Here is a 22134-nt window from a genome sequence, read left to right as displayed (position 1 = left end):
GGACAAGGAATATTTAGCCGTCGTGAGTTCGTGCAGGCAAACCAACGAGCTGGTTGGCTATGAGTACTGCATATTCTGGCTGAGACGTCAATTGTACAGTATATGTGGGTGGCATAATTGAGATGAGGAAGGAGTGCAAGCTGCTGTCTGAGTTGTAGACGAAGCGAGTGCTGACTCAGCCACTTCCCTATTCGGAATGCGTCCGCTGAGGAAGTAGCGAACTTTGCGCATTCCATTTTCTCACTTCTCGCTCTGCAGGATCGATTGTTAAGACTCTTATCATATTGTGATTGAAAAGGTCGTTGTATCATTAGCAGATGTATAATGGTTTGGCATTGCAGGCATCGCATACCCATCTATTTAGCCTCATGATGAACCCCTCTCACTGGAGTCTGAAACTGCCGGTAACAATTACACTGTGTTGGAAAGATGGCAGGATCGCAGAAGGTGCTGCTACCGCCTAAATCCTGCAGCTCCACTAGCACCCCAGCCTTGTTCCTGGATGAGTTGAGATCCCTCAAATTCAGATGTCTGAATACTGGCTATATGGGTGAAGCCAGGGTCTTTGTGAAGCCATACACGTCTTCATCCATGATGAAATGTGACCAGAACCGTGGACGCAACGTGTTTCGAAAATTTGATAGTTGAAGGGCCGTATACTACAAATCTGTCAGTTGAAGAAGCGCAGTGGAAGTAGATATACGCACTCGCATGTAACACTCAATGTATATATCCACTCAGGCAACTTGCTCTTGCCACACAAGCACTCGCACGCGCGTCTGCGCGCCTCGGCTGAGTACCCCGCACGTGTCCTGTGTATCGCATCCGCGTCGTGAACGCCTCAAAGATAGACGCCATCGTCACGCTCAGGCGCCGGCGCATCACCATTCCTCTGTTCTTCAGCCGCGGTACCATTCGTCGCCGGAGCCACGCTGCCGTTGGTGACCGCACCATCAACCTTCTCTTCTTCGCGCGGCCTCCACGGCAGACCCCTCACATCCTTGACCTCGTTCTTGATCGCCTCCCTCCGCTCCTCGAACCTCTTCATAACCTGTTTGTTCTCCATCAGCGCCTCGTAGCAGTCGCGGTCGTCGTTTTCGCGCGCAAACTCCTCGAGCTGCTTGTTGCTCGATTCGAGGTGTGTGAGTTGGTTGGTGAGCTCGGAGTACTTGGCGTAGAGCGATTCGACGGAGAGGTCTTCGAGGGCTTTGGAGAAGCGCGTGAAGGTTATGGGGGCGGCGTCGGCGGACATGGCGGGAGGTGGTTCGAGAGTAGCGCGTGGTCTGAGGGTTTATTGGGTTCGCAGGCAGTAGCCGGGACGTCAGTCGAGCTGTGAAATTGGGGTGTGTAAGGTTTGGTGAGTAAAGTTGCGGCGTAAGTCTGTGTGGAACATGACCGCATCTGGTGGGGCACAAGAACGGAGCTACCCCGCCATGCGCTGAGCTGTTGCCTGAGCCCACTGAATCATCCACCGCTCTGGTGAACGGTTGTCTGGAAGCTGTTCATGTTTTTTCTGCTTAGTTGGCAGTATATATTGTTTCCATTTGGTCGAGCTTGCATCAATCAGTAAAATACATGATTTTCCGGCACTTTGGCGTACGAGCTCCTCCAGTCCACTTGCCATCAACGCTTACTAATCCAAATTCTAGGGAGTGGTTAACGCGCTGGCCTGCTAGTCCTTCACCGGAAAGTTAGCCAGTTCCTTCGGGAGCGTGTGTTCGAATCACACAGGTGTCGCAACAAACCGATTTTTTTGCACATGGAAGAGACATCCCGCAAGGAGAACATCTCTTATAGTTTGAAAGATCCCGATTATAGCAACGTAAGCCCTGTAATACATTCCAGGTCTGTTCGGTGTTGAGAACTAGCTTTTTGCATTTCCCGTAGACGTGTATTCTGCTAGCCCTCCCCTAGTACACAGAACTCGATATTTCAGTGCGTGTATTCTGGTAGAATGTAATACGTGTCCATTGCTTTGATACATACTTCCACTATCTTCCAGGATTCATACCAGGCATCAGATCCGGCTTATCGAGCACCATACCCCGGAGCAAGACCAACTGTCTCAACCCCTCCCAATCATCACCCTCCTCATCACCCCGTCTCCACACTTCCTTGAAACCCCATGCGCATGCAATACGATCCAATGCCGCCCGCTCATCTTCCCTTATGTATCGATCCAGCAGCGGGACACCAGGCCGCCAGACCACTCGGTCGTGGTGATCGTTGTATGTTGTGAGAGCGACGAACCCGAGCGTGCCGGTGCACAAGACATACGTGCTCATGCCCATGAAGGCGTACAGCTTGAAGGTCCACGGGTCGATGAAGCCGCTATAGACAGAGAGTTCCTGGGCGATCATGTAGAGAGCGAGTGGGGTGAGGCCGACGAGTACCCCCGGTAAGCCCATCTTTGTGAGTATGCGATGCCGCCGCCATGCGGGAGCGCGGTAGGTGTGGTCGACGACATCGAGGGCCAGTGCTAGGTCTTTCGCGTCGATGGCGGCCGTAAGCGCTTCGTCGGCGAGATCAGCTGGAATGACCTGCTTAGCCGACTTGGGCGAGGGCTTGGAGAACTTGGGTGGTGACGAGCCTTCCACTGGGACTGGTTTGTTCGCGTAGAGGTAGAGTGCCTCGGGAATAGTCTTCGGTCGGGCAAGTAGTCGCTGCAGGTGGATGTATATAGCGAGGACATTCGGTGATAGGAAGACTTTCTCGTGCTTTAGGAGACGCTCGGCGAGCTTCGAAAGATACGACGGCGAGGGCAGGGCATCCAGTCCCAGCATTTTCGAGCTCTTTCTTTTCGCCGTCTCCGCCGTCTCGTCCCCGTCCAGTCCAGAGAGTATGGCGCCCGCTGAGCTCTGCCTTATTGCCGCCTTCTGTAGTTGAGGCTGGCGTGCGCGTATGGCAATGGCTTCTTGCGCAATGCTGTCCAGTCCTTCAAACGCTTCCATTATAACGTGCTCCTTCTCGACCTTGGGTGAATTGAATATTTCCTGTATTCGCGCCTCCACCTGGGCAAGGTGACTCTTCAACGCCGCAATTCTGTCCGACGTATGTAGGCCGCCATCGTCGCGCGTGTCAATCGCTGCTGCCGTCCGAGGTGTTGTCGCGATGCTTCGTACCAATATACGGGGTGTCAGAGTCGTGGTTCGCGCGTTTTGCCGCCGTATCGAGGGTGTTCGGAGGGAGGATGCGGAGAGGAATGCGCGGCGGCTTGCAGGCTTCTGCAGTATGTAGTCACACAACTGACATACTGGCCGCGACTGTGTGCGCATTGGCAGATTGCCAGGCTTCATGGCGCAGGTGGTGATATCGTGGGATGCGATCACCAAGCCGTCTGCAGGGCACGTTGCTTAGGTGTTTGGGTGGGAAGCGATTAACGTTGCTTATCGATAGGACCGCGACTGAAGGTCGGACACTCAAGTCCTAGCAACATCACGTAGCCTCCACGCCTGATTGACAACTGGAAGCAACTTCACTATATTGGGAATAATTATCTCAAGGGACTATCCCCTGTCCTAGACGCGGAATGAGCCCTGGAATCACGGGGCGTCGAGACGATGCAACGTCCACCTGTACCCGAGGCCTACAGCTATTATCCAGAGCTTCGGTCGTGATAGGCGACATCCAGGGACATGTACGAATGAAGAGTGAGCCTTGTACCCTTGTAGTCGATATCTACTGCGGATGGACGCCTTTTGATGAGTCACCCGCAGGCGTGGCTAACGAATCGTACCTCGCCTCGTAACGACTGCCCTTGCCTCTACATCATCTGCGCAACCGTCTCGCCAACGTCTGGGTCTACCTAGGTATGGTTCTTTATAATACAGACGCGCCAACAATGTATCGGCAATTCGAGCAAGCGCGAGACTGCGCTGAACGCGAGCTCAAGCAGTAAGTGCTGCGACAGCCGTCAGCTTCCAAAGTTAATTACAGTCATAGAGCCAGCCTCAACTGTAAACTTCACCTCCGGAGTACCGCATCATCGGAGGATGGCGTGGAAGAGAGGCTACGTCGCTATGACCAATTGACAGATGTTTTACATGCAGCAATTATTCGCTACACGAATGCTGCAAACATGGACGTCGTCGCACGTGTTTTGAACTTACCGCGAGAGCTGCGGGATAACATCTACACGCAGTTATGGCAACCTGACGAGAAACACGATCCGACTCGCAGTGTAATCTGTTGGTGGGAACTATTCCATGAGCCTTGGTTCAGCGTAGATCACGATCCAGACACACCAGCAGGGTTATCAATGCTGTACATGAACCTTCGGCCACCTCATTTCATCGACAAGACTTTCGTAGGACTGGTGTTCGCTAAAGAGGCTCTCAAGCTATTCCGAGATGTCGTTGGCAAAGACCTGCGCCCAATTGACGACAAGGATCCCGTGGCTGAATGCCTATTGCTCGACACTTCCGTGGCGGACTTTGTGAGGAGAGACGCATTTGGTGTTGGATTTACCATGGAAGAGTTGGCAAGGAATTTGGATCTGCGTGTGACCTTCCAGTGTGACGCGCTGACTGACAGCGAATTCTCCGAGATTCAGGAGAGCAAGACACACGATCAAGGCTCGCGCACGGCGGATGCAACGGCGTATACACGAGAAGACTATCTTTCAGAGATCAATGATGGTGTCACGGCTTTGCTGGACATTTCACACACTGAACGTGTTACTACTCACAACGAACACCGTCGCCATATGCAGACCCGAGCTAGAGTTGTTACCTTGGCTATAAGACAAGAAGAAGACTTGGGCCCGGGCTGGGATCATGGTTCACTGTTCCTGAAACTTGTCGCTCGCACCTACCATGGGCTGAGAGCCAAAGGTTTCGTAGTCAAAGTCGAGTATCATAGCGAAGAGGTCGATCTCAAGGTATTGTTTGAGGATGACGTCTGGACATGGACGGAAGATGAATGGGAAATCAACCTCTTTAGAAAGAACATGATATCATACGTACAAACGTCCGGCAATTCATACCAGAGGTACGTTTGGGCACAACTCAGGGACCATCTGTTTCGACACACAGACCAAGACGATCTCACCGCATGATTGTACGACTGCGTGCGATGAATATAGATGCATCAGGTGTGCATCGAAGGCTCGGGATAGACTTGGAAAAGGGCCATTTCGCAGGTCTGACATACGCCTGGCCAGCCAGGAATGGACCCGCCACGTCGATGCCGACGCATGCCAGGTATCTTTGATTCAGTTCGTCAGCTATTCTGCTTGGATGGTGAGTCCGCATCCATCCCCGGCTCCTGCATTTCGCCCGAAAAATCTCCACTTCCGCCCACACTAGCTCCATCAACCTCACTGCTCACACTACCCCTACTTTCTCCAAACGTCGCAGCAAACTGCACAAGCATATTACCATGCTTCACGCTATCAACAATGTCTCTCGGATCCACACCAGCTCTGATTCTCGCCAGGATCTCACTGGCTTCCTCATCCGGCAGCGACTTGAGCATCTCGAACAACTCTTCCAGGTCTTGATGTTTACGTTTCGACTGAGTGTTCTCTGTTTCCGTGTACTGGCACACGGAATCGCGGGACGTGCATTCACTGCAAATGGGACGGTCGCCGTTACACTATGGGTTCAAAAGATCAGAAGGCTACTTTGCTGATGTTGCTTTATATACATGCAATGTACTTGGTCTGTCGGTACCTTGGTTTTACGACTTCTGCAGGCTGCACAAGCTAGAGAGACGCGAGCTCGCTTCGGTTGCGATGGTGGAGCCTCTACTCTCGGTGAGGCTGCAGGGAGGAGAGGGCGTAGAGGGCGTGCCGCAGCACTGTCGCCGGAAATAGCTGGACTGGTCTGTTGCGGTTGCATTACGCACGAGACGGCGCCTAACGGGGGTTGCTTCCTTGTTCTGCTTAGCAGAAATCTGCAAGCAATCTGCCAATCCAAAGGAAGGGGAGGCTTCAAGACAGATTCCTACGCGTGCATAAGGAAGAGGATAGGATGCAAACAGTCGGGGGCAAAAAAGGTGCGAAGAATTGAGAAGTGAAAGGGAACCGGAGAGTGCACAGAAAGGCACACCCAGTTCAAAGGAACATTCGGAAATTGGATTGACTGTACTTGTACAACTAAAGCCGACTTGGTTTATCAGAAAACAATACGACTCACCCTCGCAAAGCATCAATATTACCCACTCGCTCCGCCCGCTTGCGGACCAAACGTCTTCTCGATTCGAATTCCTCGATCTTGCCACAGCTCTTGCGATACCTCACGGATATGTAAGAACGTCGCTAACCACGCTATCCGCCGATCGCGTGGCCTGTAGCGTTGGCTTTCGCCACCGGGTCATGGACCCTGCATACGCATTGTTGCAGATGAACTAAACCCGAAAAGTTTACTAATGGGGGTTTCACTTCTTGGTCGCCCCAAATGCGATTGTTGGGATGGGGGGTTGTTTCTGGTTATGGGGTTTTCGGCACTGTTAGCTGGTAGTTTGGCGTGTGGGCAGTGCGGTCCGTGGAAATGGGACGCGGTTGATTTGCCCGATGTCAGTTGTATTGGGTGGTAGATGTGGGTGCGTGTGCCGCAGTGGGGCTTTTGGACTACCAGGTACTGTGACTGCTACTCATGGTGCTGTGGTATATCGCCGATTGTAAGTAATCTCTGCGACCTTCTGGTACTGGCGAGGGTGTGTTGGCGCTGATGCTAGGTTATAAGCGCCGGTTATAGGCATTTGCTCCTGCCTTGCACTGCCTAGTCATAGCATGACTTTTCAATGGAACTTGAGACACTACACCTATATTCGCAGTTCGTTCTAGCTTTCTGCTAGACTAATCCTACACCCTTCTCGGATGACAGGCTTGGTTCGGATCGGAAGCTGCTGATCTGCAAGACCGAATCCACCGCTCGCGAGATTTACCTACCTAGTTGTTGTTCCCGCCGCCAGTGACACAAACAACGAGAAGGATGCATGCACAATGTATTGAAACCGGTATCATCTAGACAAGAAGACTCCAAGCTGCAAGCACCAACAATTCCAGATCCACTACAACAAAGTGTCTCTCACCAGCATAATCGTACCAGCAACACCCCTTTCAATCACCACCTGCATCATGCTCTGCCCACCACATTAGCCACACCCACGGAATCCAAATCCAAACCAATCCCCTGCGCTGATTCACACCCATCTTAAACAGGCAATCCAATTGCGTCAAAGAAAAAAGGTGAAGCCATCCCACACCGGCGAATTGTTCCGCGGAGCACCGCCCCCAAATCGCGATCACTATCCTACTCCCAAGACCGCAGTCACACTACGCGAGGATGCCGCAATCGGATCGGGAGACACGTTGGGCCAATGAGGAGCTAAGATTGCGCCGGAACGACGCCCTAGTGGAGCGCGGAGGTTCGTGCCGCTCTTCTCTCACAGACCCAAGGCGAGGGGAGCTAGGGCCAGGGTGGAGTTTGCAGAAGTAGAATGTGGGGACTGTTGTGGCCTGTTTGTGGGCCGATGGTTCATGGATTTCTCGATGTGTTTGTCTTCGTAGCGTGATGTCTGCGATGGCGAATGCCGTGAATTGGACGGAGGCCGGCTTGGCTGCTTGACGAAGCTGGCCGCCTTGTCACCGTTGGGGTGGTACTGATTATTTGTAAGCGAGGATATCGTCGATTGTGGCCATGCTTGTGGTTTGGAAACCTTGATGAATAGCAATACTAGAAGGAGATATGTACTACTAGGGCATCTATGTTATGGTATTAGTGTAGAGCAGGCCAAGATTCCCACTATACGAGCTTTCGATTGTTCGAGTACGTCGTTGCGAATGAGCGAGTCAGTTTTCATCATGGGTCGCGAGTCAACGACCTGGAAGTTTCGGCGTTACTATGCTATAGAATCCTCGTCACAGGACATGAAATATCTTCCTGCAATATTGTACCCCATTCCGCTTGACCTGAACCATCACCACCTCAATATTCAAAGTCATCATCAGCACTCGGGCCCTTGCTTTTGCTGACACTCTCCTGCCTCTGGTACATCTCAGCAATCATGCGACTTGAGCTTGCTTGGTCAGGCTTCTTGTCGTCTCTCTCCTTGATAAATCGGGGGAATCTCAGACTGACGCCTTTGCCGCCACCAGACACCTCATCTGCGGCAGCCCTGTATCGTGGAGACAGGGTTAAATCGGCCGTCTTGACTTCCCAGACATAGCGCGGCTCAAACCAGACATCGGGCTGGTCTTTGTTGCCGGTAGAATGGGTATAGAAGGGTTTAGGGCGGTCGATAACAATCTCGGAGAGCGTCTTGTGGAGAGTCTCAAGAATAGCTTCCGAGAAACCGGTACCGATGTTGCAAACAGTCTCGTACTTCTCCGTCGAGGGATTGTAGCAGGCGAGCAGGAAGGCGCCATACCAGCTTGTGCGCTTACCCTTGCCGTAATAGGCCCCCAGGACAACAAGATCCAGAGAGTCGCCCACGCCGGCAAGATAATCTTTCTTGACCTTGAGCCAGTTCTGCGAGCGCTTCGATGGCTCGTAGTAAGACTCTGGTCCGTCCAGCATCTTTACCATGAGGCCTTCGCAGCCTTCTTTAACGGAGTCTTCGAGAAGAATTTGGATCTCTTCCAACTCGTTGGTGTTGCCAAACTTGGCGAGTGCAAACTCTCCTTCAACAGGTATGAAGGCTTCATTGAGATGTTGACGACGCTCACGGAAGGACTTGGTCACGAGAGCCTGCGATTGTTAGCGGCAATGCAGTAAGTAGGAATCAGGAAGCTTACCTCGCCGTTCAAGTAGAGAAGATCGAAAGCGAATACGCAGACCTTGACCTTTACGTCCTCGACCTTGACATCTTTCCTCTTTCGCGTCATGAGCTGCTGGAATGGCAACACCTTCTTTTCCACCATGTCCCAAGCAACCGTCTCGCAATCAAGAACGAAGCTTTGGGTGCCTTCCTTGACCCAGGTAGGCAGCTTGGCCAGGATATCAGGGTACTTTTTGGACAGGTCTTCCGAGTTTCGTGAGAAGATGTTTGAAACACCGCGGTCGCTCTTGCCGGCTGTAGGAGCCGCAGTCGCCAGCTCCATTTTTGCGTCGTGAGAGACAAAGTGTATTTGGGCACGCTCGCCGTCGTATTTGTACTCGCATGTGAAGTCCTTGCCTTCAAAACGATCCAAAACTTCTGTGATTGACTTTGTTGGTTTGGCAAGCATAGGTTTGAGCGGTACACCAGGCTGTAGGCGACAGTTCTCTCGTAGGTTCATGATACCGTGCTCAAGCATAGCGGGTATGATCACTTCGTAGCTGGGAAGCTCACTGTAGACTGTCTTCAGCGTAGCCTCGGCCTTTGCCAAGTCTTCAGTCGATGGCGTCTTGCCCTTCTGGGACATCTCGTGGAATATCATAGCTTGCGCGACAGCGACCACCACAGTCTTCTCAGCAAGACCCAATCGAAGCTTTCCCTCTAGTGTCCGGACGATGAACTTGGCTTCGCTAGGTCCACCCTTGTCCTTTTCAATGTCAACGTGCTTGCCAGAGTTGTGCGCATCAGCTGCAGATAAGAGCTTCTTGATACCGTCCACCTTTCGTCCTTGAGCACCTTGTCCTTCAACAGTAGCAATCCCCATGAGGCCCTTGCGTACGCCTTCTATTGTCAAAGCCTTGGGCTTGAACATGGTAGGCTGTTTGGATCGACTCTTCGCTGCAACAAGTCCAAGATCACCAATCTCGTTCTGGTCGCTCTTGATCTGTTGTAGGTTTCGGCCAGTACTCTCGGAGACAGCCTTCATGATCAGAGACTCGCCGATGCCAAGCTCGATGCCTGCGTAGTCAGCTGCGAGCTTGTTCACCATGAGCATGACGGTTGGGAGCATGTCAGATGGTGTCAGTCGCAAGACTTGGCGGAGGAAGAGCGAGCAGTGGGCGAGAATCTCCAGGCGCTTCGTCGTCATTTCGATCTTTGAAAACGTTGTGCAGAGTGCGGCGTATGGCACTGGCTCACCCGGTTTCCAGTCAGGATATGGGTCCTTGGTGTTGGACGAAAGCGTTGTCTGAACCTTCTTCCTCGCCTTGGTCTTGACCTCTTCTGGCTCCTCCTCGGAGCTCACAATCTCTTCTTCTTCCTTGTTTGAGTCGGCATCATCCTCGGGTACAGGTGACGATTTCGCCTCTTTCTTCTTGCCCTTCGCGACCTTCGCCGGTGCTGACACTTCCTCGTCGTCGTCCTCTGGTGTTGCAGCTTTCGGTTTAGCAGCCGCCTTCTTCGACTTTGCTGGTGCTTTGTCTGCCTTTGGCTTCGCAGCTGCCTTCTTTGGCTTTTCCTTCTCCTGCGCTGGCTTTCTCCGTTGTCGTTTTGTTGGGGGTTCTTCTTCGGACTCCTCCTCTTCCTCTTCTTTTATTTGCCTCTTCTTTCCAGTTTCGGAGGTTGTACTGTCGACTTCCATCGCGTCGTCATCCGTCTCTACCTTCTCCTTGGCAGGTGCCCTGACGTCTGCGTCTGAATCGACATCGTCATTCTCTTCTTTCTTCACCTCTTCTGGCGATGACTTAGGTTCCTCTTTGGCCTCTACGTCTTTCTTTGCAGGCTTCGGCCTCGTGGAGAAGGAGAGTTTGGACTGTTGCTTCGCTGCGTCGCCGTTGGGTTTCCCGAAGAACTTTCTGCAGACACCGTAAGCATTGTACAATTGGCGTGTAGGAAAAGTCCAATGCCGTCGCCGCACCCTAACGTAGTCTGAGAAGACTTTACATACCCGAGAGTGGCCTGCTTCGGAGCCATGGCTACGAAAGTGCGAGTGTCGTGTGCGCCACCAGGCTGCTGAGGGCAATTGCGGCGTAGAAAAATGGAAGACGACTGCAACAATCGGATTGAGGGCGCTGCCTTTAAATGGAGTCGAGTTGTTGAAGTGCAACAGGCAGCGAAGCGGAAGGGCATGGTGTTCCAGGCGGCAGGCGCGTCCACGGGTATCAAAGCGCGCCTCCTACGCGCTTGCCAAACGCGAACCTCGAGCGAGCAGACCCTTGCTGATGTCGCGTTCACGAGAAAACTGAACAAGTGCCTTGCAGCCTACATTAGTGTTTGAAATGCACTGCTGTGAGATGCAAAGGCAATGTAGTTCTCTTAGCTTTTCTGTCTATAGTTGTCCTTTGCAGAGGTAGCTGTCCTATTTTCCCTTGGATGGGGTGCTGACATCATTACACGCCATGGACTAGGCGGCATCTCCAGCATTGACATCTGCAACTTTACAGCTCTACAAAACACCGCGTTTACTAATATTAACTGACTTCAAGCTGGCGAACTACTTCTGGAAACGTTCGGAGCCGTCTACCTCTACCACCCCCTCTCAGCCCTCCTCGCCGCCGAAAATGTCGAAACCATCTGCGGCACCTCGCCTCACGCCACAATTCTGCTTCAACCAAACCGCACTGCGAGGTCAGCACTCTCATAGACTTGCTAGTCAGCTCACTAACTAATGCGCAAGTCGGCTGAAACAGACTTCCTCCGCATATCACGCGGCGCAATCGACGACTCCATAGCACAGAACCTCAACGCCCTCCTCACACCCGCACAACGAGGCTTCGATCCTACTTCTACAAGCACGCGACAGCTGCCGCCACCTGATCATGGTCGATCGCTACAGCCAGAACAGTGTGAGGGGTTCAAAGAGAAGGTGCTGTTCCCCAGCTGGGCAGTGCGATCAGATGTCCTAGACTACTGCGCGGGTGTCGCGACATCGCCAGACCCAGACGATCCGGATAGTGTACTACGGCAGATCGAAGACGCCAAAGCGAGAGAGAGGACTGTAGATGAGCGGTTAGATCCATACTCGGGGCGCTACTTCCCACAGGAGGCGAGGACGGAGAGCTTGGCTATGCTCATGCGCAATGAGAGGGCAGTGGAGAAGATCATAAGGATGAGGACATGGAGTATGCTGGGTGAACGGTGTGGCATGACGAGCGAGTCTGCTGAGGTGGCGTTCGACAAGTGGAGGGACACACAACGGCGATGAGGTGGACTTGTGTAGACGGTGCATAGATACATAATGTGGCAGAACATATAATCTCATCTCATTGCATATCCAGACGCGGCCATGGGGTCTGAGCAGAGAACGTGAGGTGCAGCCAGCTACAGGGCCGATCCTGGGCCATCGAACGCGGGCAGGGCGATATGCACAGCCAAGTTCAACCCTGATATACCCTACACGTAGTAAGGCATCGCCGATGATAGCTTTGGTGCACTCTGATGTCGCGTGTGTTTGAAGCATAGCATCTGTCAAGTCGCATCGCGTTGAGCTGAGTTGCCCCACAAAAACTTCGAAAAGCTCTGCGCAGCATCGCAACACCATGTCTGCACGATAGTCAAGACAGCATTATATCAGCGACCAGACTCCGATGAGTTAAGCGCCAAAGCCAGCACTGAATCACAAACTGCACAATCACAAAGAAAAGGTGTCCCACACCGTCCCACAACTCCAATCCATCTTTTCACGGATAATTGCAATTGGTAAGGATGACGGGCGGTATCGATCTACGGGGCCGGGAACGGAGAACTGTCCACAGAGAAAGGAGGGACAACTCTCAGCATGCCACTTGCGTGGAGCCACGATAATATACATAGGATGTAGATTTCCTAACTGATGATGGAGAAGCAGAACGAGGGACGGAGGCGTGCGTGGTTTTGTAGGCGGTGCCAAGGAGCTAGAGTGGGGATTAGTCAGCGCTGCGCACAGAGGATTGCAGGTTTGGATGGGAAAAGTTCGGTGGTGGGGCGCAAGGCGGGAGAGGTTGGTAGAGTGGGCGGTGGCCGTGCGATGTGAAAATTCGAGATGGGAGCGCGGATATCAGGCTGCAACGGGATAGCTTGTGTTCAAAGTGAAGGTCGAGACTTCAGTGACGCCATGCAGGTTCATCGCATGCGCACTTCAGCGTACAGGGCAAGGCTCAATCATAGTATGGTTTCACGGCAAAGACAATATTTATGGGTTCATGCATGCATTCAAGCTAGCTAGACCCATTGTTCGTTCCATCGAGATTCCGTAAGATCGTGATTCATGACAAGCCGTCTTTCAACAGCTCGCCACGACATAACCCAGCAGACGTCGCGACCAACTCTCTAGTAGAGACGCTTGGGGGGGCTCATGGTGGCCTTGATGGTCAAGGAGCCCACGTTCTGCCATCCCTTCTTAAGAAGCGAGACGAGGTAGTTGATGGCCAACATGATGTTACCGATCAGCTCATCCTCAGTCATGCCAACGTTGCCGATAGCGACACCCATGCACAGAACCTTCTTCAACTGGAACTTGATGGTGGACTTGACTTCGTTCATCTTGTTGGCGAGGTCCTCAGCGTGCGAGACGGGTGTGGGGAACTTTCCGGCCTTGGAGAGACCGGGTCCGAGGAGACGGGGAATCTGCTTGATGAGGGCGTCGGAGGCAACGAAGGCGTCGTACTTCTTCGCGAGCTTCTTGATGAGCTTCTTGTTCTTGTTGAGCTTCTTCAAGTCCTGTGGAATTGTTAGACATGTCTAGGCGAAGGAAACCAGAGGATGCTTACATCAGTGCTCATGGCATCGACACCATGGTGCTTGGCACGGTCAATGTCGTGCTGGTCACCGAGAACGCAGATGCTCATGCCTGGAACTTATTAGCATGCGCTCTCTCCTCTGCGCACCGGTATCGACTTACGAGGACGAGGAAGGGTGGGGAGCTTGATGGTTCCGGAGAAACGCTTGTCACGCTGGGGGTCGTAGTTCTTGAGGCCGATCTGGAGCTCGACGGTCTCGAGGAAGTTCCTCTTCTTGGTCTCGTTGGAGTACTCAAGGAGCTGTTGAACGTTCGTACGAACGCCGGCGACAGAGATTTTCGACATGTTGGCTGATGTGTCTCCCAGAGGATATCGTTTCCTTTGGTGGCTCTGTAGCGGTGGTGGTTGAAGAAGAGAGAAAAGTGGCGGCGGATTTGTCGCTTGACTGTGGCCGTTTCGCCGCTAGCGAAGTCCGCGCTAGTCCGCTTTGGCCCGACTGATGGCAGTCACTTTCCAAGGTTGACATGGAAAATAACATCTCGCCTTTGCTCACGTTCTTTGCAATGGATGTCGCCGTCAAATTGTATCTTAAAGGGATACGTCACATGTCATTCTACGCATACCCCAGACGGGTTGCATCGAATACCTTCATGTCACTTTTGCCAATTACAAAGAATACATCACGACTAACTTGCACGAATGTCGATGAAACATGCTTCTGCATTGCTCGCATGCATGGAAGAAATGAAAATGATACTATACACTTGACTTTTCCTCCTAGAATCCGTGCATTGATGAGTGCACTACGCCATGCAATGCCCGAAAACTCCTCGCCATAACCATGAGAGTAAGAAGAACAAAGTCGATAAACACAAGTTAAAGGAAGTAGCATCTGCCCAAGCACAGTTTTGCTACGGGGTATCCCGTGTGAGAAACCCTAACGCCGTATCCGCCGCACCATTTTCGTAAGCCCAATCCGATCGCAACTGAGGGGTATGTCGTCTACGCGTACTGCCGCGCCAAATGAAGCAAAAGCCGAAGCTAGAAATATACAAAAGGCGAAGGAGAGGTATTCAAGATCATCGAAGGTACCTGTGCCAGATGTGCCAGATGTGCAGAGGAGGTGTTTTGTGCTCCCCATTGCATGTCTCCTAGTGCATGAGCTGCTGGTTGTTGGCGGCATCGACGACGTTGTCGGAGAGGTTGATCAAGAGTTGAGCAAGACAGCGCTTAGTGGCTGCGTCGTCTCGAAGAACAGAGGAGAAGGTGGCGTCGCGGAGAGGCTCTGGTAAGCACTGGCGAAGCGCCTCGCGAGCGCGAGCGTTATCGCTCAAGCTGGCAAAGTTAGTTACAAGTGCAAAAGACGGACATGGAGTATGCATACCGAAGGAAACACCTAACAACGTGCTTGAGCAGGCGAACGGTTTGCTGCTCCACAAGTTGGTTGACCATGTTGCTGAGTACGGTGCCGACAGCATAAAAGCGCTCGTAGGTCTGACAGATGTAGGCGAGACCGATGTCGTCTAGCAGGATCTTCTGAACGATGAAGATGGCCACTGTCTTGCTGAGCTCCGAGCCAGTCTCCATAATACGCAGGCAAAGCGGGATGATCTCAGTTGTCAAGAGGAAGTTAATAACCTCACTAGAGTCGTTCTTCACCAGAGCGCCAATGACACCGAGAGATGTAAGACGCAGGTATTCGAAAGGCCGCGACTTGGACGTTGTGTTGAGGAACGGGTAAAGGAAGAGCGGGATGTGCGCTGTGAGTGCGTTAGCTACGTCTCCTCGGTGGGATGTCTGACTTACCGCTCAAGAATAGGCCGCGAGTTTCGGTATGCGAAGCGACACACTGGAGAAGCGCAAGAGCGTTGCACACACGGTTAGAAGCGGCAGCGGTCAATTGCGACGGGTTGAGCAGAGGGTAGACGGAGATGATCTCTTGGAGGAGCGAGGCCATAACACCTGGAGTCGTTAGTATCCCGTCGCATTTTCGACAACACAATACGCGTACCGAAAGAGTGCCAGAGGATCAGAGCCAACTCAGGAACTTGCTCTCGCTTCTTGCTCAATTCCAGAAGAGCAGCCTCACGCGTGGCAGGCTTCATGAGCTGGGCTATCCACTCCAAGACGCGCCTGTTCTCCTCCGTCATTCCGATATCGGTGGTCTGGACGTCGTTCGCGGGGCCGCGGGGAACGGCGTTGTTGCCGGGAAGGGTGGTGCCATTGCTGGCGGCGAGTTGTTGGTGGTACTGTCGCTGGGCAGCCGCCTGGACGGCCTGGGCCTGTTGTTGTTGAGCGTGCAGCTGCGCGGCCTGGGCTTGGTGTTGTCCGTGCTGGCCTACATGGTGTTGCGGTTGCTGGTGATGGCCATGGGCTTGAGCTTGAGCGGGCCAGTCGCCGTACTGCTGCTGCTGCTGCTGTTGCGCGAGGAAATGTTGCATTGGCCGCGATTACCGACAGGTTCGTATTGATTATGGGGTGGAGGTAAGATAACAAGGTTTGCGCGACTTTATATGGTGAGGCGGCGATTGCTTGCGAGGTCACGCGGTGGGGAAATCGGACGTGGTGAGTCTGGCAGCACTCGAGAGCACTCATGGAGTCGCGAAACACCCCGCTAGCGCCGGGGCCTTCCACGGTTAGTCAGCTATTTTTGGCGTCATGCTTCCTCAGTAAAGCAGCTATCTCTACATACTTTCACCTTATACAAGAAAAACACTTGACAGGTTTACAGACTACATCAAGTTGAAACTTGCAAAGCAGGTAACTTGACGTCAATGTAGGCTTCAGGCTGCGCAGTCTAGGTTATCGTGCTTTGTAGCATCAACCAAAACACGTTATAGCAACTGCTCGCCAATGGATCCACCACTGTCTGAAGACGTACTCCAACATCTGTGCGATGCACGCGGAGCAAGCTCGTGGATAACCCGCCTTTTTGTAAACAGCATCCCAAGGAACAGGTTGACCCGGCGGAGAACATCAACTCTAGGGCCAAACAGTACTATGCATTTTGTAAACCCGACTGCGGAAGGTGCAAGGAACTCAACACAGATCGACCCGCCAAGAGCAAGAAATTTAGTACGAATTAAGTTGATACGCTTGTATGCGTGGGTATGATGTCTTTGAGTACCGCGCAGTCACCAATGCCGGACTCTATTGCACTTTATTCAAGAGAAAGACCTGAACACCCAAAGCCTACATTTACATCACATCATCTCCTTTGCGTGTTTTTATCTTGATATAGGCTGCAAACCTGTCCAGATTTTTCGTTGTATAGAGTGAAGACTTACTTATCGTGAACGTACGAGTACACCGTGACTAAAATATACGATAGACTAAGGATGCACATCTCTTCCTCCTGACAAGACGTTCTGGTACAAGCGATAGCGATAGCAACGATGGAGTGCAGATCAACGACGATGCTCAAGAGCCCCAGGGTGGTACTGGTATGTCTGATATATCCTGGTCAAAGGCAGGCGCTTCTGAAGGACTATCTATACCGACCAAGACAAAAGGTGTCGTACCGGCAATAGAAACCGCCTCAGCTCGTCAGCTCCGTGGTTTACCTGTCAACACAGTCCTTGCTAACAAGGAGTTAATGTCTGGTCTGACTCGAGAAACTAGCCCACGATCGCCTGCGTCCGAACCCATTCCATCACCTCTACCCCCATCGCCGGCACTGTTGTCCAACAACTGGCGCACAGCAGCTCCTCCAGAATACCCCTCAACAGCACGTCCACGCGCCAACTCATCGGATGGGAGGGGTTATGCCAAGTGATGAGGGTACTGATGACGGAAGAAACCGAGCACATTGATCTAGGAAAAAGCTGAACAGGTCTGCAGCCTACATCGACATAAAACAATGCAAAGTAGGTGACCTAACCTCGATGTAGGCTCTAGACCTGTTCAGCTTTTTTCTTGTATGAGATGCAAGCTACATCGTGCCTTCCGTCTACGATGGCATGCGCTTGTAGTGATAGACCTGCATGCAGACAGCCTCACAGTGGTAAAGCTACTAAGGCAGCTCTGTGTCGCTAGTAGCTGCACCCAATTCACAGCAAGGCTCCGAAGTAGACGCACTCCTCAAGAATAGTCAGAAAGCCAATCAACATTTATGTCACGAGATCGAAAACCATTCCGTCTCGTCTACTACTCCCCGCTCTCACCCCTACCTCAGAACAACAGGAAGAATAAACATATGAAATTCGTGGGTGTCTTCACCCTTAAACGGTGCTTCCAGCCAAACCAAACCCTCCCCACACTAAAAGAATTACAATTGCAACATAACAAAAGCCCCTCGTGTAGAAGTGAACCATGCTTACCAATGCCCGCGAAATAATCAAAAGAGAAAAACGCCTAAACCCCTTCTTCTTCTTATATGTATACTCGAACTATCGTCAATCAAAGTCTTAGCTCCGATAGAATAGTCTGAGCCATATTCTTGTACTGCCATGTACCCCCATCCACTTTCTTAAACTGGATGCCGTGCAGTGTTAGCAACGGGACCTTGACGATCAAAATCTCAAACACCAGACTCATGCTAGAGCCCATGTCGCTCTGCACCTGCGTCGATGTTTCGCCCGCCGCTAATGCGCGTCGTGGTCGTCGCTCGTCCCGTTCTTCGCTGCCGTCAGACTCGTCGGTATTCGTGTAGCTTTGATCCGCAGGCGATGGCCGTGATCGCGATTTCGGTGTCCCGGGTGCTCGGTGGTTGTCTCGGAACTCATCACGATCTCTGTCGCCACCCATGAAGCCCCCAAAGCTAATCTTTCTCTTGTGCCCTCCACTCGGTGGGGACGCTGGCGAATCCATAGGCTTGTTCATGTCGATGCTAGGTGCATGTCGACATCGGAAGCCACCTTTGACTTCGGTCCACTCAACACCAAGCTGGTCGAGCACCCTTATTAGATCATCCTGGATGATGGGAAGGGGCTTGGTGCTTGTCGTTGAGACGCTGAAAAGACCTTTGAGGAACACAGGCTTCACAGCATCTGGACTCCGACTAGCTTCTGCTTGCGCTTCTGCAAGCTCTGCATCTGTCTCTTCGGGTACGTTGGCTTCCTTTGCTGCCTCTCTCTTCATCCTCCTCGCTTGAATACTTTCTCTTCGGGCATGGCCCAGCGATTTCGCTCGGGAAGCTTGCATGGGCCGTGGGCTCGAAGTGAGATCGTCGGAAGCAGCATCGTTGTTTGGTCGAACTTTATTCGCGCTCAACTCGGATCTATCTGTTCTGTCTGATCCACTCGTGGGCGGAGGGTTTCCAGGGTCTTCCGAAGATCGACCGCGTCGACTGAGTCGTCTCCGGAGATCAGCCGAGTTGACGCTGGTGGAGCGACCGAGTGCCTTTAGTTTCCGCGCAGCGCTGTTGCCAGTGCCGGGAGGTGAGAGTAACTCGGGTTGATTGTTGGCGCTGTCTGGAAGATACGATGCAGAACCTCCTTCGCGACCGCGCGGTCTTCGAATGCTAAAGCTCTTTCTCGGTACGGTGGCTGGCGCTGGGGCCGGTGCGGGTTCGGCGGGACTGGAAATTGCGACTGCTGGAGTTGGTGGAGGCAAGGGCTCAACGGTCCGGTCCTTCTCATGACTCCTGTACTTTCTGGTACTGAAGCGGCGCAACAAACCTACAGCAGCACCCTCTTTCTTCGGTTGCTCAACCTGAGGCGGCAACACCGGGGGCGGGTTATTTAGGTCGACTCGTTTCAGACCCTCGGTGATGTCATCTTCGCCGTGGGTCCTAGCTCTTGGTCGCGACCTTCCGCCTGTGGGCTTTTCACCTGCCATCTCGTAGGCAGCTGAGTTGGTGTACGCCGCTGGCGGTGGCGGAAGATCCGGCATCTTCAGAGGTTTCTCGTCGGGCTCCTGGGGCATGGCGACAGGACCTGGGTTGGCTTCCTGTCGTTCACGATCTCTCTTCTCCTTGACCAGGAAGTAGACTGAGAGGAGAGGACTGTATGCGTTGACTGGATCCATTCCCCGCTGAATGTCCTCGGATGACGATGCAGTCAACTGCTCTCGACTTCCGATTGAAGTGCGTCTTTTGTAAAAGTCGAATATGCCCTTCTTCTTCTCCGCTTCTGGTGTCTGTGCAGTCGCCTTGCGGGCGGCCGTTCGCACAGCGCGTTGATATTCCTCTGACTGAATCACGTTGGTTAGTTGCGTGGTGATGTACTCGGTTGTACCGAAGTCGAATCCCTGCATCTTCTCAATAATCTCGTTATCCAGAGGTAGTTGCACGGGTTCTCTATGGGGCAGGTAGTTTTCGGGAGGGCTGTTGAATCCCTTGGTAAGCCAGGGGTGGCTCATGATCTCCGAGAGGGTCAGTCGCTGAGTGGGGTCAGTTTGCAGCATTCGGTGGATGAGGTTGCGGCATTCTGGTGAAGTTAGCTAGGTATGGAATTCTGAATTGTGTAACATACCTGCGGACAGCCATGGGGGATAATCGACATGGCCCTTCTTAATCTTGGCATGGAGCTGTGGCATGCTCTGGTCATCAAACGGCACCTTGCCGCAGACCAAGACGTACAGCACAATGCCAAAACTCCAGACGTCGACCTCCGGGCCAGTGTATTGTTTGGCCTGGAGGAGTTCGGGGGCGGCAAAGTACAGACTTCCACAGAATGTCTTGAGCTGGTTCCTAGGCGAGAACAAGTTACTCAGTCCAAAGTCTATAATCTTGATGTCGCCCATCTTGCTGATAAGGATATTCTCAATCTTGAGATCTCGGTGGACGATGCTGTTCCTGTGGCAGTAGTCCAGGGCGCTGGCAATCTGTCGAGCGAACTTGCGCGCCTGCTTTTCCTTGAGGCGGCCGTGGGAGATGATGTAGTCGAGCATCTGTCCACCATTGACGAACTCGAACATCATGTACCAGTGAAAGTTTGTGCGCACGACATCCTTCATGCCGCAGATGTAGGGATGGTTCAGCAGACTGACAATGGCAGCCTCTCTGGCGGTTCGGACTTCTTTGGAGTGGTCGGCTCGTTCGCGGTCGGCGGCGCTCTGGTGCTGGTCCTGGGACTGTCGCGGGACGATCTTGACGGCGGCCTGTTGTGATTAGCATGTGTTTGAGTGTTTCTATATTCTAGCTGAATGCGCCATATTCATGCCCCACGTAAACAACCACAGTACACACCTGCTCCCCGGTCTCGGCATTCTTCGCCAGCTTGACCTTTCCCATGCTGCCGGCGCCAATGGTCTTTCCGAGCGCCCATGTTCCGGTGCTGGGTGCGGTGATGGTGGTCCTGCGCTTGTTGACGGGCTGAGGCTGGCCCGGCCTGGCTTCGGCAGCTACGCCATTGACGGGCATTGCGGAAGTCGTCGACGCGTCAGACGCATACCGCGTGTGGCTCCGGCGGGTTTGCTCGGTGCGGCCTGGGTCTTCGCTGCGTCGTGAGGGCTGCGGTGAGGGCTGCTCGTGGGCGACGTTGCTCTGCTCGTAGTCTCGGCGGGCGACGTTGGGGAGGCCGCCTTGCTGATGGCGGCTTGCGGGGGGCGCGCGGCTGGCGGTGGGCTGGCTCTGGCTCTGGGAGCGATGGGGGCGGTCGATGGATCTGCGCGACGAAGAAGAGTTGCGCACGACGGCGGGCGATGATGGGGCGGCGGCCGACATGGTGAATGCGCTGCCTCTACCACGGTTACGCGCAACGCAGGGAGCAGATGCGGGCCTCGATTAGCACAGACGCACTGGGCGTGGAGCGAGCGCAGAGCCGCAAGCAGCAAGGCTATCGTGACAATGTGGAGAGATTACTTTGTTGTCCTCGGTGGGTACTGCGGCGTAAGGGTACAAGAGGTTAGGGGCCGGTAGATGGCAGTCGCCAAACTTGGCACCGGCGTGTTGGTAGGCTGGTCTAGATAGGCGTCTGCTGGGACGGATGCAGAACACGGGTTACAGCAGAGAGATGCAGCATCGACGTCGAGAGAAGCATGTACTGCGCCCGCCCGAGTGCATGTGCTGTGTTGTTATGGCTATTTCTGGGCGGAGGTCAAACACGATAGCTCTCTCGCTCCACGCCTAGCTCGTCGCCCAACGCCAGGCCGCTGTCGTGGGGTAGGTTTTCCTTCGGGACAATGCGTCCACCCTGTTTCTGCGCTCCTCCTTGTCTTAATCCATACCTATCATAGAAATACCTCAGGAGGCACGCTTTTCTCTTTGTCGCTGCCTCAATCTCACAAGATTGCGCTCCAGCTGCTCTATCCATTGATCAGGGTCTCAACAAGCTTAGCCGGACACCAGCCTTGCTTGCTATTAGGCCGCTCGACCCAGGCGCGGCACTACATCATCGGGCCCACCCTGCCTACTAACTCCTTTGTCTTAGTCCAACGGCAGCCAGTCCAGTCACTTGAGCTGAGCGCTGCGAATTCTACCGACACGTGAAACTCACACCCGTAGACAACTGTGCACTCTATAGTCCCCGTGCGGCTTGTTGAGTTGGCTACCGGACGTGGTCTGACTGCGCTTGGTCGCTGGTCGCTGGGTAAGCGTCCCTCAGCCAATAGCATCGCGGCTGATTAGTCACCCATCGGCCGCTTACTCGTGATCCGCTTCAACTTTCCCTCGCTTGACTGGTGACTGCTTGATTGCTTGACGAACCTGGTCTACGGATTGCGTTAGCCAAATCTGGCTCAAGGAATCTGGTCCCGAAACAACCTCCCACGACCT

At 53.2% G+C, this 22134-nt stretch overlaps 8 protein-coding genes across 8 annotated transcripts; 2 read left to right on the top strand and 6 right to left on the bottom strand.

The window, feature by feature from the left end:
- Positions 1–841: 841 nt before the first annotated feature.
- Positions 842–1252, bottom strand: J4E79_011350 (uncharacterized protein; the record flags this gene model as incomplete). Its single annotated transcript, XM_049360179.1, has 1 exon — positions 842–1252. One exon carries the CDS (start codon positions 1250–1252, stop codon positions 842–844), a length of 411 nt encoding a protein of 136 aa, XP_049205385.1.
- Positions 1253–1991: 739 nt separating this feature from the next.
- J4E79_011349 (uncharacterized protein) lies at positions 1992–3296 on the bottom strand (the record flags this gene model as incomplete). Its single annotated transcript, XM_049360178.1, has 1 exon — positions 1992–3296. The coding sequence occupies one exon, from the start codon at positions 3294–3296 to the stop codon at positions 1992–1994; it is 1305 nt and encodes a 434-aa protein (XP_049205384.1).
- Positions 3297–4078: 782 nt separating this feature from the next.
- On the top strand, positions 4079–5056 carry J4E79_011348 (uncharacterized protein; the record flags this gene model as incomplete). Its single annotated transcript, XM_049360177.1, has 1 exon — positions 4079–5056. The coding sequence occupies one exon, from the start codon at positions 4079–4081 to the stop codon at positions 5054–5056; it is 978 nt and encodes a 325-aa protein (XP_049205383.1).
- A 2875-nt stretch (positions 5057–7931) lies between these two features.
- On the bottom strand, positions 7932–10734 carry J4E79_011347 (uncharacterized protein; the record flags this gene model as incomplete). Its single annotated transcript, XM_049360176.1, has 3 exons — positions 7932–8693; positions 8741–10616; positions 10709–10734. The coding sequence occupies 3 exons, from the start codon at positions 10732–10734 to the stop codon at positions 7932–7934; spliced, it is 2664 nt and encodes an 887-aa protein (XP_049205382.1).
- Positions 10735–11321: 587 nt separating this feature from the next.
- Positions 11322–11965, top strand: J4E79_011346 (uncharacterized protein; the record flags this gene model as incomplete). The annotated part of the gene is made up of 2 exons (XM_049360175.1): positions 11322–11388; positions 11451–11965. 2 exons carry the CDS (start codon positions 11322–11324, stop codon positions 11963–11965), a joined length of 582 nt encoding a protein of 193 aa, XP_049205381.1.
- Positions 11966–13068: 1103 nt separating this feature from the next.
- On the bottom strand, positions 13069–13823 carry CRP74 (60S ribosomal protein L10a; the record flags this gene model as incomplete). Its single annotated transcript, XM_049360174.1, has 3 exons — positions 13069–13458; positions 13509–13588; positions 13640–13823. 3 exons carry the CDS (start codon positions 13821–13823, stop codon positions 13069–13071), a joined length of 654 nt encoding a protein of 217 aa, XP_049205380.1.
- Positions 13824–14629: 806 nt separating this feature from the next.
- On the bottom strand, positions 14630–15919 carry RCD1 (Cell differentiation protein rcd1; the record flags this gene model as incomplete). The annotated part of the gene is made up of 4 exons (XM_049360173.1): positions 14630–14813; positions 14863–15238; positions 15285–15440; positions 15490–15919. The coding sequence occupies 4 exons, from the start codon at positions 15917–15919 to the stop codon at positions 14630–14632; spliced, it is 1146 nt and encodes a 381-aa protein (XP_049205379.1).
- A 1957-nt stretch (positions 15920–17876) lies between these two features.
- On the bottom strand, positions 17877–21084 carry J4E79_011343 (uncharacterized protein; the record flags this gene model as incomplete). Its single annotated transcript, XM_049360172.1, has 3 exons — positions 17877–19846; positions 19892–20519; positions 20608–21084. 3 exons carry the CDS (start codon positions 21082–21084, stop codon positions 17877–17879), a joined length of 3075 nt encoding a protein of 1024 aa, XP_049205378.1.
- Between the last annotated feature and the right edge of the window lie 1050 nt (positions 21085–22134).

This window comes from Alternaria viburni (genome assembly GCF_023758015.1).
Source record: "Alternaria viburni strain BMP 2772 chromosome Unknown scaffold_40, whole genome shotgun sequence".
NCBI classification, from domain to species: domain Eukaryota; kingdom Fungi; phylum Ascomycota; class Dothideomycetes; order Pleosporales; family Pleosporaceae; genus Alternaria; species Alternaria viburni.
Note: the sequence above shows the minus strand (reverse complement) of the source record. Positions and strands in the feature narration are given on the sequence as shown.